Raw genomic sequence first — 18,075 nt, forward strand, 5'->3', positions numbered from 1 at the left:
ATGTTTGAGGCCAAGAACCATGCGGGTAGCTAGCTTCTGGACTCTTTTGAGATGTTTAGTTTAACATTTATTTTAATAAACTGACCTCCATTTGAAAATATTGGGTTGTCCAGAAAGTTCATGCCGATTTTTTTTTAAAGGAAAGAAAAAGGTCAATAAACCTTGCCATTACATTTTTAATCAACCAAATATGAACCATTTTGTTGCACAATGTGTCTCCATCTTTCCTTTAACTTGAAAATACCCTCTTCCCAGAATTGAGGTGGTTTCATGGCAAAGAATTCATCAAAGTATCTTTTTACGTCATCCAAGGAATTGAAATTTTTACCATTAAGACTATTCTGCAGAGACCTGAATAAGTGGAAATTCAAAGGAGCAATATCTGGTGAATATGGAGGGTGGGGTAACACATCCCAGCCGAGCTGCAGCAATTTCTGTCTGGTTCCCAAAGCATCAAGTGCCGAAAATGAACTTTCATATCTTCCATTTTAAAGCATTACGGAATTAACACAGGTTATAGGAACATAAACCTTCTTCCACGAAAAGATAGATTAAACTGTGCTCTAAATGGAGGTGTAGTCAAATCCTATTTCATGGACTCAACCATCTTCTAAAATAAGTTGAAAGGTAAGCTGCTCTAAATCAACACAAACTTTCCAGACAACCCAGTATATTCTTCTAAATATTTAATTTCAAAAGTACACATTAATTTATAAATACTGATTTATTGAATATCAAAATAGTTTGTATTTTTAGCACAAATTTAATTTTTCATAGAAATTTAAGTTCAGTCAATCGCAACACAACAATATTATTTTGTATATTTTATTCACTTAGTTGACAAAGCAAAGCAGCTCCGTTAGCAATCCAGTAGTCTTCAGGTTTCTTAGTAGGCAAGAACACACTAGTAATAAAGTTGGTTGATCGTCCTGAAATAAAGAAACAATATGAAATAAAACTGCAATTGTACAAACACAGTCATGATACCAAAGACAGAAAATTTTGAAAATAGCAAAAAGGTCCACCTTTGGCACCTTTTTATGATAAGGTCATATCTAACACTAACCATGATTCTATATTGCAAATATAATATATACTCTTACTCTTTTACTCTTTTACTTGTTTCAGTCATTTGACTGCGGCCATGCTGGAGCACCACCTTCAGTCGTGCAAATCGACCCCAGGACTTATTCTTTGTAAGCCTAGGACTTATTCTATCAGTCTCTTTTGCCGAACCACTAAGTTACGGGGACGTAAACACACCACCATCGGTTGTCAAGCGATATGTGGGGGACAAATACAGACACACAAACACACACACACACACACACACACACATATATATATACTTATACATATATACGACGGGCTTCTTTCAGTTTCCGTCTACCAAATCCACTCACAAGGCTTTGGCCGGCCCGAGGTTATAGTAGAAGACACTTGCCCATGGTGCAACGCAGTGGGACTGAACCCGGAACCATGTGGCTGGTAAGCAAGCTACTTACCACACAGCCACTCCTGCACCTTTTATATATATCAATATATATATATATGCTATGAGCATTTGTATATATACACATATATTTTGCAAATAATACTTAGTCAGTTGAAGCTGTTGACGTTGCTCCACTTTGTATAATTCACTTTCAGCACAAGCTCTGATTTGAATAGCTGGAGTCGTTCCACATATATTTTGCATGTGAAAGTTCATTCTTCCGTCTTCTTTTTCTCATAATGCTCAACCAATGTTTTTATGTTCATAAATTCTGATGATTAAATTAATTTTTTCTTCTTTTTCTAACTGGTAAATTTGATCAATACACACTCAGATTTTAAGAAATTAAACGGTATTGCTAGTCAGAGAGTGACCATTGGTTTCGCAACTATAAAGCACTAAGCAGTATAGGTGACTAGATAGAATCACATGGTTCAAGGTGCATAACCTCTGTAGAACTGGAGGAAGAAGTATGTAATGGTCAGTTGGTTTTGTAAATAAAAAATAATTGTCCTTGCTGCTGGACGGTGTTAGCAGGACGGGGTTATCTCCCTTACACTGGCTCCAGCCATGATGGTATTTGAAGGAGCTGTGGTGGGACTATTCAACTAATGGGGAAGTCCAAGTCTGAAGTACGAAATGTTTTAGATAGGGGCGCTGAATGAATACCTCTTTTCTGGAGTTTAAAAAGAACCCTGAGTTGAGCAAGCCTTTTAGAGTTTTTGCCCTCTCAGCAAAAACAAAAAAACTTATTTCATTTGCTCCCATATTCACACATGCACACACAGACACACACGTGCTCACACATGCAAATGCACACACACATGCACACACACGTACACGCACACACACACACACACACACACACACACACACACACATATTGCTTCTTTGCTGGGAATTTAAAAGAAGCTAATTTGTTAAAAGACAATAAGTGATGAGAAGTAGACTATACTAAAATCTCCAAAACACTGTTACCTGTTGAAGATAAACCATCTGCTCGCAAAGCTGTTTTATAAATAGGACAACAATAAGTTTCCTCCAATTGCTGAACATCTCTTGCAGGTATTAGATGCAATAACGGTAATGGTGAATGGATCTCTCCTGGCAGTGAATCTATAACATGCATTTCAGTTTTGTCCCATCGGAAACCTTCCATGAATAATCCATGTATAAACACACCATCTGATTTTTCAGTCTGCATAGAAGAAAAAAAATATTATGGCATGAGAAAAAAAAAAGCATTAAATTCTTACAGACAAATTTAGGAAATGAAATATGAACTTTTAAGTTTCGTAATTGTTGAAGAGTCATTTGATTTGATTTTAGCAAAGTGATGGAAGGAAAAAAAAATAACACAGTACATTTTTTTTTAGGTCCTCCTGCATTGCTAAGCTGATTGGTTGGGTGGCAAGATTCCTCCACTGAGTTTGGTCAGCTGTTGGTCTTGTACATAATCTTTTCTACTCTAGGCACAAGGCCCCAAATTTTTTTGGGGGTGCAAGGTCAACCAGCACATGATAGAAATGAAGCAATCCACCTATCTGGGTAATGTTGTAAACCACATTGGTGATGTGGAACTGGAGATAAACTGCAGGATTGGAAAGGTGGTGGCAACAGTGTTCCAATTTATGACTGGCATTCATGCTAGTGGAGCATGAAGAGCACCATCTGAGCATGGTTGTTGCCAGAGCAACAAACTGGCTTCTGAATGCAACTGGTACTTAATTTATCGACCCTGAAAGTGGAATTTGAAGTCAGAGCATAAAGACAGATGAAATATCGCTAAGCATTTCACCCGGCATGCTAACGATTCTGCCAGCTCACCACCTTGTACATAATAAAATTGGCTGTCTACAGGTCATCATGAAATGTTAGTGACCAAGTGGTCTTCAGGCTGCTTTTTTTACACATGTTGATAGGTGGAACCCAAGTCATGTGTTTGAGTGCTGTTGATTGGTTGGACAGAGAATGTGGCCAGCCAGGTGGAATCAGTGCATTGCTACAATCTCTTGTAGTGTTCATGACTTCACTCTTCACAGAATCTACTCATTTTCGATACAGTCCTGCCAGTTGGCCCTCAGCATATTTCTGGGGTACCTTTGATGGAATACATTTAGCTTCCAATCCATTCTTGATCATGGAGTTGTATAAATGAAATTTTACATCGATGCTGATTGTTTGAGTCTGTCTAATCATCATCATTTGTGAAGAAAAAAAGATACTCTTCCCCCCACCCCTAACCCTAAAACAGATTGAAATGCAATAGATCGATACTAGGGTCATAATTATGGGTCACAATTTCATATGACACCGCTAGAAAAAACTGCCGTTCAAACCGAAAAGATCCAGGAAAACAAAGAACAGAAGACTACTTACATCTGATTGGGTGTCTTCGACAGGAGTTTCAGTTTTTACTGACTCCCTGAATTCATTAGTGTTTTGAGCATGTGATAAGACATTGAAATTGAATGACAGGTAATCAATAGGTAGCTGATATTTTCGCGAATGATTCTGTAGTACAGCTGTTAAAAACCCTGTAAGAAATATTGAAAAACATTAGCTAAAACTAGTTGAAAATACACTAAATTGTTTTTTGGAACTTATTGAGAATAAATACGCAACTCATCATTTCAGATCACATTGTTCACCGTGAAAATGATGATTTATCAAATATATTTTGTTATTATGTAATAATAATATACCTTATTAGATATCAGGTCTTTTATTATACAGCCACAATTTGGTCATTGATGCCCTATTTCATTGTGCAGAACAAACAAGGGCAAAGGCGGCAAGCTGCCAGAAGCGTTAGCACGCCGGGCGAAATGCTTAGCGGTATTTCGTCTGCTGTTACGTTCCGAGTTCAAATTCCGCCGAGGTCGACTTTGCCTTTCATCCTTTTGGGGTTGATAAATTAAGTACCAGTTACGTGCTGGGGTCGATGTAATCGACTTAATCTCTTTGTCTGTCCTTGTTTATCCCCTCTATGTTTAGCCCTTTGTGGGCAATAAAGAAATAAGAAATGTTAGCACGCCAGGTGAAATGCTTAGCAGTATTTTGTCTGTCTTTACGTTCTGAGTTCAAATTCCACCAAGGTCAACTTTGCCTTTCATCCTTTCGGGGTCGATAAATTAAGTACCATTTGTGTACTAGGGTCAATCTAATTGACTGGGCCCCTCCCTTGAAATTTCGGGCCTTGTGCCTAGAGTAGAAAAGAACAGTCAAGGGAAAACTGTAGCCCGCAGGATTTTTCTAAATGAAAAATTACCTTGAATATATTTTTAAAATAAGTATATCAAAAGATTTTATGAAAAGATTATAATAAAGTGAAATTGAATATAAGAATGTTTGTATTTATCAAGTAATTTTACATTGGTAGAATATCAGTAATATTTAAGGAACTGGTATACTTCCTTGAATCAATTGTCAGAGCATATAAGTTTGGAATGTAGAAAAAAATTAGATACTATAACAAACATCTATATATATAAAACTCAACTTGTGTGTCTGTGTGTGTATCTGTGTGTGTGTCTGTGTGTGTGTGTGTGTGTGTTTAACTTCCCAGCACATCTCCTCCTAGCCAACAAATTGTAGAACCACCAAAAATGGGTCACTTAAAGTTTAGGCAAATGAAAATTGAACTGCACTATTTCTGTTCCGAAATTCATCTCGTAAGTGCAAAAATTGATAATGTGTTTGTTTAGGCCTTATCCCATGCATTGAATAGTGAACTTTACTCAGTCAGCTGTTTGACGTGAACTGTGTTCACCACGCGTGCAAGCATGCGTAAATTGCATGAAAAATAAAAAATCAAGATATAAAAATGAATCGCCATAAACATTGTAGAAATTCGGCAAAGAAATTAATTTTCGGGATGTAGCCTGGAGGGTTTTTTCATATTAATCGTTTAGACTTTGTGAACACATACCAATTGTTTTCATAACATTTTTAACGCTTTGAATTAAATGTGACCATTTTTCAAAGCCGGGCAATACTGCTAGTTATCTATAAAATATATACATATTGTCTTCAAATTTTGACTCAAGTCCAGCAATTTTGGAGGAGTAGGTGTGTCGATTACATTGGTCACAGCATTCATTTGATACGTATTTTATCAATCTTGAAAGGATGAAAGGCAAAGTCGACCTTGATGGAATTTGAACTCAGAGCGTAAAGATGGATGATATACCTCTGAGCATTTAGCCCCACATGCTACATAAAATATATACATATTAGTAACGGAAACATACCTTGAGGGAAAAAGAATCCTGAAATCCAGAAAGAATATGGCATTCCTGATTTAATCCACGATTCCATAAAAGAGCAGCGCAGATTTAGGTCCGTTATCCAACTTGATAGTGGTTTCAGTGAAGGATATGCAACTCCTGACCATACTTTTGGTAAATGGTTGTTCAAACAAGAGATATATATCTGCTCTAATTCATCAGTCATGACAATAAGTCCTTTAATTGCTCTTTGCAAATGATCAAGAGAATTCTTTAAAAAAAAAAAGGTTATTATTGCATAATTTCACAAAGACATCTTTGAGAAACAGTATCTTATTTTCTGGCATACATATCATATTTTCTGGTATCTCATTGTATTACAATAATCATCTTTGATCCTTTAGTATTCAGATTACTCTGCCAAATGTATGTAATGATTATTTATCCACTGTTTTGAATTAATCATACATTATCTCATAGCTTTGGGATTTTGATGATGTAATTGCTTATTTTTAGAATGACAATGTAGCATAGGTGTGAGGAGTCATATCTTTGTGGTTTGACCAAAAAACAGGTAGAATATCTGGGCCAGATATGGTTGGTTAAAAGCTAATATATATATATATATATATATTATATATATATATATATATATATTATATATATATATATATATATATATATATCTAATGTAGGATAAAATTTCTCGAAAAAACTTCTATCAATGGCCAGCATATTAAAAAATACCTTTAAAGGTTAAATTTATAAACAATTTTTAAGTAAGGGCAAAAGAAAAAATTTCTAATGCCCAAATATGCCGAAAATAGACATTTTCGGCATATTTTGGCATTAGAAATTTTTTCTTTTGCCCTTACTTAAAAATTGTACATATATATATACATTTATATATATCAAAAGGATGTGTTATAATACTATTCCATATATACAAAAACAGCTGTACCAACAATCCAACATACTTCCATCATCACCTGCCCCACGGATACCATTATGGTTTTGAAATCTGGGCAGTACCATTCAATCTGGCAGTGTCAACAGCACTATAATGTGTTGTTTGGGAACAAACAAACAAAAGAAACCACAACTTTCAAACATATTTACCTTATCTACAACCGCATCAGTAAATAAATTCAATAAGTAAATTACAACCAACCCCTAAACACGTAACTAAACTCCTTCTTGCTGATACTGGTATCACAGAAAAAGCATCCAGTACACTCTGTAAAGTGGTTGACATAAAAAAGGACATTCAGGCTTAAAAACCATGTTAAAACAGACAATCAAGCTTGGTACAGTCTTCTGTCAAACTGTCAGCTCATGTCAAACTGTCCAACCCAATCCAGGACAGCATGGAAAACAGATGTTAAATGTTGGTATTGACAATGTAGTTTAAAATAATTTTGTAATCACTGATGCTAATAGTAATGAAGACAAAAAGGTGAGGCAGGAGGAGAAAAGACACAATCTAAAAAATAATAGAGAACATCAATGAAAAAGCATTGTCTTCAGCTGTTGATAATATTGGGTTGTCCAGAAAGTTCATGCCGATTTTTAAAGGAAAGAAAAATACTTGCCATTACATTTTTAATCAACCAAATACGAACCATTTTGTTGCACAATGCGTTTCCATCTTTCCTTTAACTTGAAAAAATACCCTCTTCCCAGAATTGAGGTGGTTTCATGGCAAAGAATTCATCAAGGTATCTTTTTACGTCATCCAAGGAATTGAAATTTTTACCATTAAGACTATTCTGCAGAGACCTGAGTAAGTGGAAATCCGAAGGAGCAATATCTGGTGAATATGGAGGGTGGGGTAAAACATCCCAGCCAAGCTGCAGCAAATTTTGTCTGGTTCCCAAAGCATCAAGTGCCGAAAATGAACTTTCTTGTCTTCCATTTTAAAGGGTTACAGAATTAACACAGGTTATAGGAACATAAACCTTCTTCCACTAAAAGATAGCTTAAACTGTGCTCTAAATGGAGGTGTAGTCAAATCCTATTTTATGGACTCAACCATGTTCTAAAATAAGTCGAAATGTAAGCTACTATAAATCGGCATGAACTTTCTGAACAACCCAATACTTTATCTTTATAAAGGACATGTGCTATTCATTTACTTACCTTGATTACCCATAATAATTTGTTGAAGTGAGTTACCTCTTGCAGCAGAAATATTGTTAATGGACTTTTTCTGTTGTTTGAGTCAACCTGTAGAAGCATAATTTTGCATAATAAATGTTATAATACTATATTAGATACACTATACAATTGGTTTAAGATCTTATAAGAAATTATAGAAAACAATTCACATGAAATGATGAAATTTATAATGTTTGTTACATCTCTTGATGAAACAGAAACCATAGCTAATCTAAATTTTAAAGAATTAATTTACTGACTTTCATAGGCTCTAAATGAGAACATAAAATAAAATAAAATAAATAAATGCATCCTTTTAAAGCCTAGCCAGGCTCATGGGCCCAGTTTCCTGGTTTCTATGGCATATGTGTTTCCCAGCTGGATGGGACGCCAGTCCATCACAGCGTTACTCATTTTTGCCAGCTGAGTGGACTGGAGCAACGTGAAATGAAGTGTTTTGCTCAAGAACACAACTCGTCGCCCGGGTCAGGAATCGAAACCACAATCTTATGATCATGCTGCTGACACCCTAACCACTAAGCCATGCACCTGCACAAATGAGAACATGCATAAATAAAAATAAAATAAAATTGAAAAATATGTAAGGATGGTAAATAATTGTAATGTACACAGGGTGTTAACTAGCATTATGAGAGACATAAATAGAAATATAAATGCAGGAACTCCATATTCATTGTCAAATCATAATTTTTTCTGGGAAAAACCATTTTAGATTGAAAAAATATCAATTCAGTTTGAAATTATCTTACACTTGTTTCAAGTGGTGGTGGTGATGGTGGGAGCACAATCACAGACACAAAGACACCTTGGACAAGTGTCTTCTACTATAGCCTCGGGCCGACCAAAGCCTCGTGAGTGGATTTGGTAGACAGAAACTGAAAGAAGCCCATCGTATATATGTATATATATATATATGTATGTATGTATGTATGTATGTATGTATGTATGTATGTATATATATATATATATATATATATATGCATGTGTGTGTGTGTTTGTGTGTCTGTGTTTGTCCCCCCAACATCTCTTGACAACCGATGCTAGTGTGTTTACGTGCCCGTAACTTAGCAGTTCAGCAAAAGAGACCAATAGAATAAGTACTAGGCTTACAAAGAATAAGTCCTGGGGTCGATTTGCTTGACTAAAGGCGGTGCTCCAGCATGGCCACAGTCAAATGACTGAAACAAGTGCAAGAGTAGATAAAATAAGATAAATAAGATAAAAGCAACAGTCACCTTGAATAAATCTGAGTTTGCTGCAATGATGTCCAACTTGTCAATTAATTTGCCCAGAATATTACCAGCTACTTCCAAAACGATGTCATCATTCAACTGTCCATCACTTCTACGTGGAACTTTTGGTTGGATGTCAAGAATTAATTGCATCAATAATGATGTTTCTTGCTTCTGTAAGTAAATTAATACATATGTGTTAATTAATTAATACATAAAAGACAAAAAAAGAGTGAAAAAACTACAGAAGGCTTGTGTTATATTGTTAAAGAATATATTAAAATCTTTATGTAGCAAAGACATGACATGACATAGGTAAAGAAATTTGAGAAATTTGAAAAGAAAATACGAAACCAGTTATTTCTCTAAAAACTATGTTACTATAAGTAAAATTTTATAGCATTTTTCTAACATAACGATTTAAATATATTCTTTAACCATATAACACAAGCCTTCTGTAGTTTTTTTCACACTTTTTTGTCTTTTACACATCCAACAACGTACTTTCACATACCAACTCTCTCACCTATATATGTACATGATAGATCATTAGCCACTACACACATTTTTTTCTCTCCTTGTTTTTTCTGTGTCCCTTTCTGTAGAAGAGCGTAGGCTCGAAACGTAAAAGACTTTTTCTATTCCTGAGCGCTATACTAATACATCTGTTTGTTTTGTACACCACCTGTCTTTGTTTTTTTTCATAACTTTCCCTATATATATATAATATATATATATATATATATATATATTATATATATATATATTAGATAGATAGATAGATAGATAGATAGATAGATAGATAGATAGATAGATAGATAGATAGATAGATAGATAGATAGATAGATAAATATGGAAGTTTAAGAAATATAAAATTATGATTAATGATGATAATGATGAACCATGAGGTGCTGTTACTGCTGTTACTGTTTGATAATCTGAAAAGTGATTCCGCATACAGAGCACCTAGTATGCATTATGAATTGCTTGGCACTCAGAAGGGCATCCAGCTGTAGAAACAATGCTAAAGCAGACATTGGAACATGATGCAGTCCTTGGACCAGTCAGATCCTGTCAAACCATCCAACCTATGCCAGCATGAGACAAGGACATAAGATGAGGAAGATGATGATAGACATTATTTCATTTTGTTTTAAGATACCTTAAATGACTGTTATAAGACAATTTAACCACTTAATGGATTATCCCGAGTTTACTCGTGCATCACAAATGTATCTTTTTAGAACCAGACGAGTATACTTGGTCAAAATTAACTTCTAATTTTAGCATTGAAACGAGTTTATTTGTTTTGTGTCATTTCAGTTTTGAGCAATCACGAATTTACTTGCGTTGTTGTAAGCCTGGCAGCACATATTCTGGTGCCATTTTAAAGAATTTATGCTTCTGAGTTTTGAACTTTTACTTCAGCGCATACTCAGATTCAGGAGGAGGTTGATGCCATTTTAGAACCGTCTCGTTTTGATTCTCTATTATTTATACAAATAAAAGAATTATTTACACATTTTTTTCTCAAAAGGGATGAATTCAGTGATCACAAAAGCGATATTTCATTTCACGATCTGGAAAGCTCTGGGGATGAATTAGACACATGTAGTTCAGACTCTGACAATTTTTCAGAAGATGTCAAAGAAGATAATCAGATAGATGCACGTGCATGGCACGAAATCAATTGCTCGTCCGATTCGAAGAGAAAGCAGATACATGTGTGATGTCTGCAAGATAACTTTGTGTGTAACACCTTGTTTTAAAAACTATCATTCTAAATAAACTGTCCATCTCATTTTTTAAACAAAATTTTCCTTTGATTTAAAAGCAATACATCTAATAAAAAAGTTATATGTATTTTTTCAATGTCTGAGTTAACTCGTTTAAATCCAAATGAGTAAAAATACATTTTAATTTCTATAATAAAAAATAACAGAAACAAGATAAAAAAACTTTTTTTCGTAATTAACACAATGTATATAATTAAAAAACGAAATTAAAAAATATGCTCTGAAATGAAACACCATGTCAAAATAATTGATCCATTAAGGGGCTAATCATTGGTTTCAAATTTTGGCACAAGGCTGGCAATTTCAGGAGAGAGGATAAGTCAAGTACTTCTTTTGATCAAGTGATACTTCTTTTATCGACCCTGAACAAATGAAAGGAAAAATCAACCCCAGTGGTATTTGAACTAGAAACTTTGAATCAGAAGAAATGCCGCTAAACATTTTATCTGGCCTGGTAATGATTGTGACAGCCAGCCACCTTAAGATAACTTAATATTAATAGAAACAAACAGCTTAGAAATGACTTTACCTGGAATGCAACATTTGCATTTTCATGCAACCCAAATATTTCAGGGTGATCTATTTGGGGAAATTCTTCAATGTAACCAAGATATTCGTCCAAGGTTTTATAAGCTGGACTATAATAGATACCTGGCAATGAGACAAAAAATTGCATGCATTAACATTAGATTATTTTGAATGTAAATAATTTCATAATCGTAGAACCACCAAAAACGGGTCACTTAAAGTTTAGGCAAATGAAAATTGAACTGCGCTATTTCTGTTCCGAAATTCATCTCGCAAGTGCAAAAATCGATAATGTGTTCGTTTAGGCCTTATCCCATGCATTGAATAGTGAACTTTACTCAGTCAGCTGTTTGACGTGAACTGTGTGTTCACCACGCGTGCAAGCATGCGTAAATTACATGAAAAATAAAAAATTAAGATATAAAAACGAATCGCCATAAACATTGTAGAAATTCGGCAAAGAAATTAATTTTCAGGATGTAGCCTGGAGGGTTTTTTCATATTAATCGTTTGGACTTTGTGTACACATACCAATTGTTTTCATAACATTTTTGACGCTTTGAATTAAATGTGACCATTTTGCAAAGCCGGGCAATACTGCTAGTTATCTATAAAATATATACATATTGTCTTCAAATTTTGACTAAAGTCCAGCAATTTTGGAGGAGTAGGTGTGTCGATTAACTAGTATTTCAACTTAATTCTGGTTATTATGACTTAAGATTCCACATGCATACCATTGGTTCACATTCTCAAGAAAATAGAGAGAACCATGATTTATATTCAGACATGGTACCAGTTTTTTTACTTCTACATCCAAGGCAGTGGTCCTCAATTGGGGTCGACATGTGGACCTGTGGGGTTTCATACTCTTTTACTTGTTTCAGTCATTTGACTATGGCCATGCTGGAGCACCGCTTTTAGTCGAGCAAATCTACCCCAGGACTTATTCTTATTCTATCGGTCTCTGTTGCCGAAGCGCTAAGTTACGAGGACGTAAACACACCAACATTGGTTGTCAAGCGATGTTGGGGGGACAAACACCGATAAACATATACACACACATACATATATATATATATACATATATACAACGGGCCTCTTTCAGTTTCCATCTACCAAATCCACTCACATGGCTTTGGTTGGACCGAGGCTATAGTAGAAGACACTTGCCCAAGGTGCCACACAGTGGAACTGAACCCGGAACCATGTGGTTGGTAAGCAAGCTACTTACCACACTGCCACTCCTACGCCTAGATTTGCAATAAATTGGTTACACTCCTTATTTCTATATATGTATATTTCTATACTTATAAAAATATATGTGTATACTTCTATAAATATCTATAAATATTTATGTATGCGTGTGTATGTATATATAGACACCCTGATCTCCAAGCTATGCACTCTGTGGAGTAACATTACTCTAGAGATCCTTTGGAGTCCCCCACCCATTTTAGTTTATCCTTTAGTTATTCATGACCATTGAGGATGAAAGGCACAAAAATTAAATTGAAGATAGCTTGTTTGGCTTTTTTTTACCAACCTCACTTTTATGATGACTGAATGCTGGATCCAGCACCAGTAATTCTAGGATCCAGTTCAGCTTCCTGCTTTCCATTATTCATGAATGTGACCCTAATGTACTTAAAGTTCTTCATTTGCCTCAGTGATGTTCTACTAACATGCAGAAAGACTGAGACACTGGACATAGCTATGTTATTAAAATATTTTGCTTTGTTTAAAGATGAACTAAACTTACCTTAATTCTTATTTCTTTATTGCCCACAAGGGACAAAACATAGAGGGGACAAACAAGGACAGACAAAAGGATTAAGTCGATTACATCAACCCCAGTGCATAACTGGTACTTAATTTATTGACCCCGAAAGGATGAAAAGCAAAGTCAACCCCGGTAGAATTTGAACTCAGAATGTAACGGCAGACAAAATACCTATTTCTTTACTACCCACAAGGGGCTAAACACAGAAGGGACAAACAAGGACAGACAAAGGGATTAAGTCAATTATATCGACCCCAGTGCGTAACTGGTACTTAATTTATCGATCCCAAAAGGATGAAAGGCAAAGTCAACCTTGGCGGAATTTGAACTCAGAACGTAATGGCAGATGAAATACCACTAAGCATTTCATCCAGTGTGCTAACGTCTCTGCCAGCTTGCCGCCACATTACCTTACCTTAATTCTGTTGGTTGTTTAATATTTTATGAAAGGGATTAGAAAATATACCTGATGAAGAATATCTATAGTCTTCTTGTAATATTTTAGGATTAAAGAAATTATTTAAGATTGTTCTTAGACATCTCTGGTCCCAGCTGTTTGTCACTCGCCCTCCATAGGTAATCTACAAAAAATAAAATGTTATACAAATAGGATATCCAGATAAGTAAAACAGAAAGAAAGAATACTGTTTTTAAATATGTAAAAAATTTAGGGTATGCTTCCTTTTTGAAATTAGCAGTGTTATCATACAATTAAATGGTCACATTGTATTGATAGGAATTCAAGTTTGAAGTTTAGAGAAAAGAAAATCCTGATGTTAACTTACATCACCAATAACGTAATTCAGTGCCTCCCAAGGAATGCCATCAGTGCAAAATATCTTCAGTTTGTTCAAAGCACATTCTCGGTCACTGTCTGAGAATTCATACTTGAAAAGAAAAAAAAATACATAACAAATGTAAAGCTATCCTTTTATAAGAAATAAGAAATAAGTGGAAATTTTGCCAGTGAGTGTGTTAAATAATAAGGCACAAAAAGAAAATGACTCTCCCTAGACACAACAGAATATGCTTCAATACACGAACTCATATAAAGAATCTTGCAAACCAAATCCAAAAACGAAATATCCTTTTATTCTTTTATTTGTTTCAGTCATTTGACTGTGGCCATGCTGAAGCACTGCCCTTAGTTGAGCAAATCAACCCCAGGACTTATTCTTTGTAAGCCTAGTACTCATTCTATTGGCCTCTTTTTTTCCTGAACTGACAAGTTATGGGGATATAGACACACAATCTTCGGTTGTCAAGCAATGGTGGGGGTACAAACACAGACACACAAACACATGCACATATACATATATATATGTATGTATATATATATCTATATCTATCTATCTATCTATCTATCTATCTATCTATCTATCTATCTATCTATCTATCTATCTATATATATATATATATATATATATATATATATATAATTTAGAGAAAAACCACTATTAAACAATTCAATAAAGAAAGATGTTATTCACACCATATAGAAAACATACACTATAACAAAAATTATTTTAATTGAACAATGCAAACATTACATCAATTTAAAATGTAGAGCAATCTTCAGCTACATAAAAATATAGAATTTAGTTAAATTCGAAGGACTCATTTGTATAAATTTTATCCAAAATGAATGAGACGTTTTTTTTTAGAAAAAAACCAAACAAGGAAAAAAGACACCCAGATGTGGAAAAAAATTATGATAATGATTAAAAAGAATTGTTTTAAAACTTACCTTTATGTTCCAACCCAAAGGACCAAACTTTTTTCTCTCCTGAATAACAGCATGGAAAAAGCAAAGTCCAAAAACCATTTTTTGCCATTTTTCAGAGAGAACTGGGATTAAAAAAAAGCAAAAGAATGATTTTTTACAAGGTGAGAAAACTAATTTCATTAAGTATGCAGCAAGGAATCTAAAATACTAATAATAACTTAAATCAAATGTAAGAGTCAGGAGTCATCCTAGTCATACTCTTTACTCTTTTACTTGTTTCAGTCATTTGACTGTGGCCATGCTGGAGCACCGCCTTTAGTCGAGCAAATCGCCCCCAGGACTTATTCTTTGTAAGCCTAGTACTTATTCTATTGGTCTTGAATCACTAAGTTACGGGGACATAAACACACCAGCATCGGTTGTCAAGCGATGTTGGGGGGACAAACACAGACACACAAACATATACACACATGTAATATATGTATATATACATATATACGATGGGCTTCTTTCAGTTTCTGTCTACCAAATTCACTCACAATTGACAACCAATGTCGGTTTGTTTGTGTTCCCATAACTTATCGGCTCAGTAAAAGATTCTGATAGAATAAGTACCAGAACAGGCGTAGGAGTGACTGTGTGGTAAGTAGCTTGCTTACCAACTACATGGTTCCGGGTTCAGTCCCACTGCATGGCACTTTGGGCAAGTGTCTTCTACTATAGCATCATGCCAACCAAAGCCTTCTGAGTGTGTTTGGCAGACGGAAACTGAAAGAAGCCCGTCGTATACATGTATATATATATATGTACGTGTGTGTATATGTTTGTGTGTCTGTGTTTGCCCTCCCCAAATCGCTTGACAACCGATGCAAGTGTGTTTACGCCCCCATAACTTAGCAGTTCGGCAAAAGAGACCGATAGAATAAGTACTAGGCTTACAAAGAATAAGTCCTGGGATCGATTTGCTTGACTAAAAGCAGTGCTCCAGCATGGCCACAGTCAAATGACTGAAACAAGTAGAAGAGTAAAAGAGTAAAGAGTATTAATACTAGGATGAAATCCTTCATAGCTGCAGTCTGTTGACTGGAATAAGTAAAAAAGTAAAAAAAAATGTAAAAAGTAAAAATATAAAAATATTTCTTACTGTGATCTTCAAAAAATGCTAAACTAATTTCTCCAAAAGCTCTTCGGATATTTGCCTTGATTCCTTTCGGAGGTTCATTGGTAACTTTAATGCTGTTCTGTAATACACTTATTGGAAAATCTTTTGAAGGTTTGGAACTCAGGAAAAGTCTGAAATCATCATGTATTTGTTCCGGTTCATCTGTAAGTGCCTTGAGAGTTTCCTCCATTGAAGGCATCCAAGAAGCAGCTAGATGACAATTCTAAAAGGAATATTTATTGAGAGAGAGAGAGGAAACTTTTGAGATATATTTTGAAATAGTCTGAAAAATACATCATAGAAACTAACCTGATTTTATTTGGAGTCTATAACAATACTTTCAAGTATGAACAGAAAGTAGGATGTTTGTTCAAACTAAGAGTGTACAAGTTTACAAAGGCAAGAATGATTATATCTACAGAGGCAGGATATTCTCCACATAAGCTTTTTTTATCCAACACAACATTGTTTTAAACTTGTTGGCCTATATGTTTTTTGCTATATGGAAGCGTCATCCAACCAAAATGCAAATATATGGGAAACTGCCACCTGTGTCATCTCTTGTGAAAGGTAGGAGAGTCCAGTTTGCTGGACATTGTTGTAGAGCTGAAAACGAGGCAATTTCTACTCTTCTCCTCTGGAAGCCATCTACTCGCGATACCAGAGGGCGCACACTCTCCTACCCTGATGTAATCTCCAGAGATACAGGCATCTAGCAACAGGACCTCCGTAATGTTATGATGGACCGTGAAGTCTGGCGTAGCATGGTAAATTCCATTGTCTCGACCATGGTCGAACAATGATGATGATGATATGTGATAATCTATGCACACACACATATATATTCCTTTGTTTTTTTTTTGTGTGTGTTCCTGCCCAAAAACAGTGGCAATGCTGGGGTATCACCATTATCATTACCTGTTCAATAGCTGTTCTTATGTGGTTGGCTTTCAGTGAATGAGAGAATTTTTTATTATTGCCTTCATTTGAGGTTTTTGCGATAATATAAGCTCATTTGGATCTTGGACAGTGGAAAGTCAAGATGCTTCTTGAAAACATCTACTCCCACTCCATGTAAATCTCTTAGGTATTTCGGTGAGATATTAAACAGCTGCGGGCTCTTGAAACCTAAGATATGGTAGTACCTAGCCCTTATTCTAGACAAGGTGACTGAGACCTTTGTACAGCAATGCCCTGTTCAGGAGATATGTAGCAGCTAGATGACAATTCTAAAAGGAATATTTATTAAGAGAGAGGAAACTTTTGAGATATATTTTGAAATAGTCTGAGAAATAAATTATAGAAACCAACCTGATTTTATTTGGAGTCTATAACAATACTTTCAAGTATGAACAGAAAGTAGGATGTTTGTTCAAACTAAGAGGGTACAAGTTTACAAAGGCAAGAATGATAATATCTACAGAGGCAGGATATTCTCCACATAAGCTTTTTTTATCCAACACAACATTGTTTTAAGCCTGTTGGCCTACATGTGACAATCTATGCACATATATATTCCTTTAGATATGTGTTCAGAATCTTTTGGTCCACCCTGAAGAATTGCTTTCTCTTCTGGTTTCCACACAGCAAACATCCAAATGATGCAGTAATTATTATATTTTAGTACTTGCTGAGGATTTTCCCTTTTCTCTTCAGCTTTGATTATTCTCTCTTAAATCTCTGCCATATCAATGATGAAGTCTTTCCTGCTTTGTTTTATAGTTTGTGAATCACTGCTCTGATATCCTTTTTAAGTCGAATACCAGTCAGGTCAAGTATGCAGATAAGTAAAAAAAAAAAAAAAAAAAAAAATGAAAACTATAAAAGTCTTCGGGGTTTACTATAGAAATGCCTATAGTTACAATAGAAGATTATTGTATTTTCTGCCATACAAAGCGAATTTTTCATGCCAAAATTCACAACTATAAAAGATAGGTCAACTCATA

The 18,075-nt window shown here is 35.0% G+C and overlaps 1 protein-coding gene across 1 annotated transcript in view; it reads right to left on the reverse strand.

Annotated features, from left to right (window-relative positions):
• Nucleotides 1-705: 705 nt before the first annotated feature.
• The window catches only part of LOC115222073 (dynein heavy chain 6, axonemal-like), a 120,637-nt gene continuing 103,267 nt past the window's right edge, over nt 706-18,075 (reverse strand). Inside the window, exons 66-76 of the mRNA XM_036511197.1 lie at nt 16,112-16,352; nt 14,989-15,089; nt 14,027-14,128; nt 13,708-13,822; nt 11,460-11,581; nt 9,138-9,308; nt 7,864-7,950; nt 5,749-5,995; nt 3,875-4,032; nt 2,474-2,693; nt 706-929 (exon numbers count right to left, since the gene is read on the reverse strand). Coding sequence (XP_036367090.1) covers nt 826-929; nt 2,474-2,693; nt 3,875-4,032; nt 5,749-5,995; nt 7,864-7,950; nt 9,138-9,308; nt 11,460-11,581; nt 13,708-13,822; nt 14,027-14,128; nt 14,989-15,089; nt 16,112-16,352 — 1,668 coding nt within the window. The 3' untranslated portion in view covers nt 706-825. The remainder of the gene's footprint in view (nt 930-2,473; nt 2,694-3,874; nt 4,033-5,748; nt 5,996-7,863; nt 7,951-9,137; nt 9,309-11,459; nt 11,582-13,707; nt 13,823-14,026; nt 14,129-14,988; nt 15,090-16,111; nt 16,353-18,075) is intronic.

This window comes from Octopus sinensis, linkage group LG19 (genome assembly GCF_006345805.1).
Source record: "Octopus sinensis linkage group LG19, ASM634580v1, whole genome shotgun sequence".
Lineage (NCBI taxonomy): Eukaryota > Metazoa > Mollusca > Cephalopoda > Octopoda > Octopodidae > Octopus > Octopus sinensis.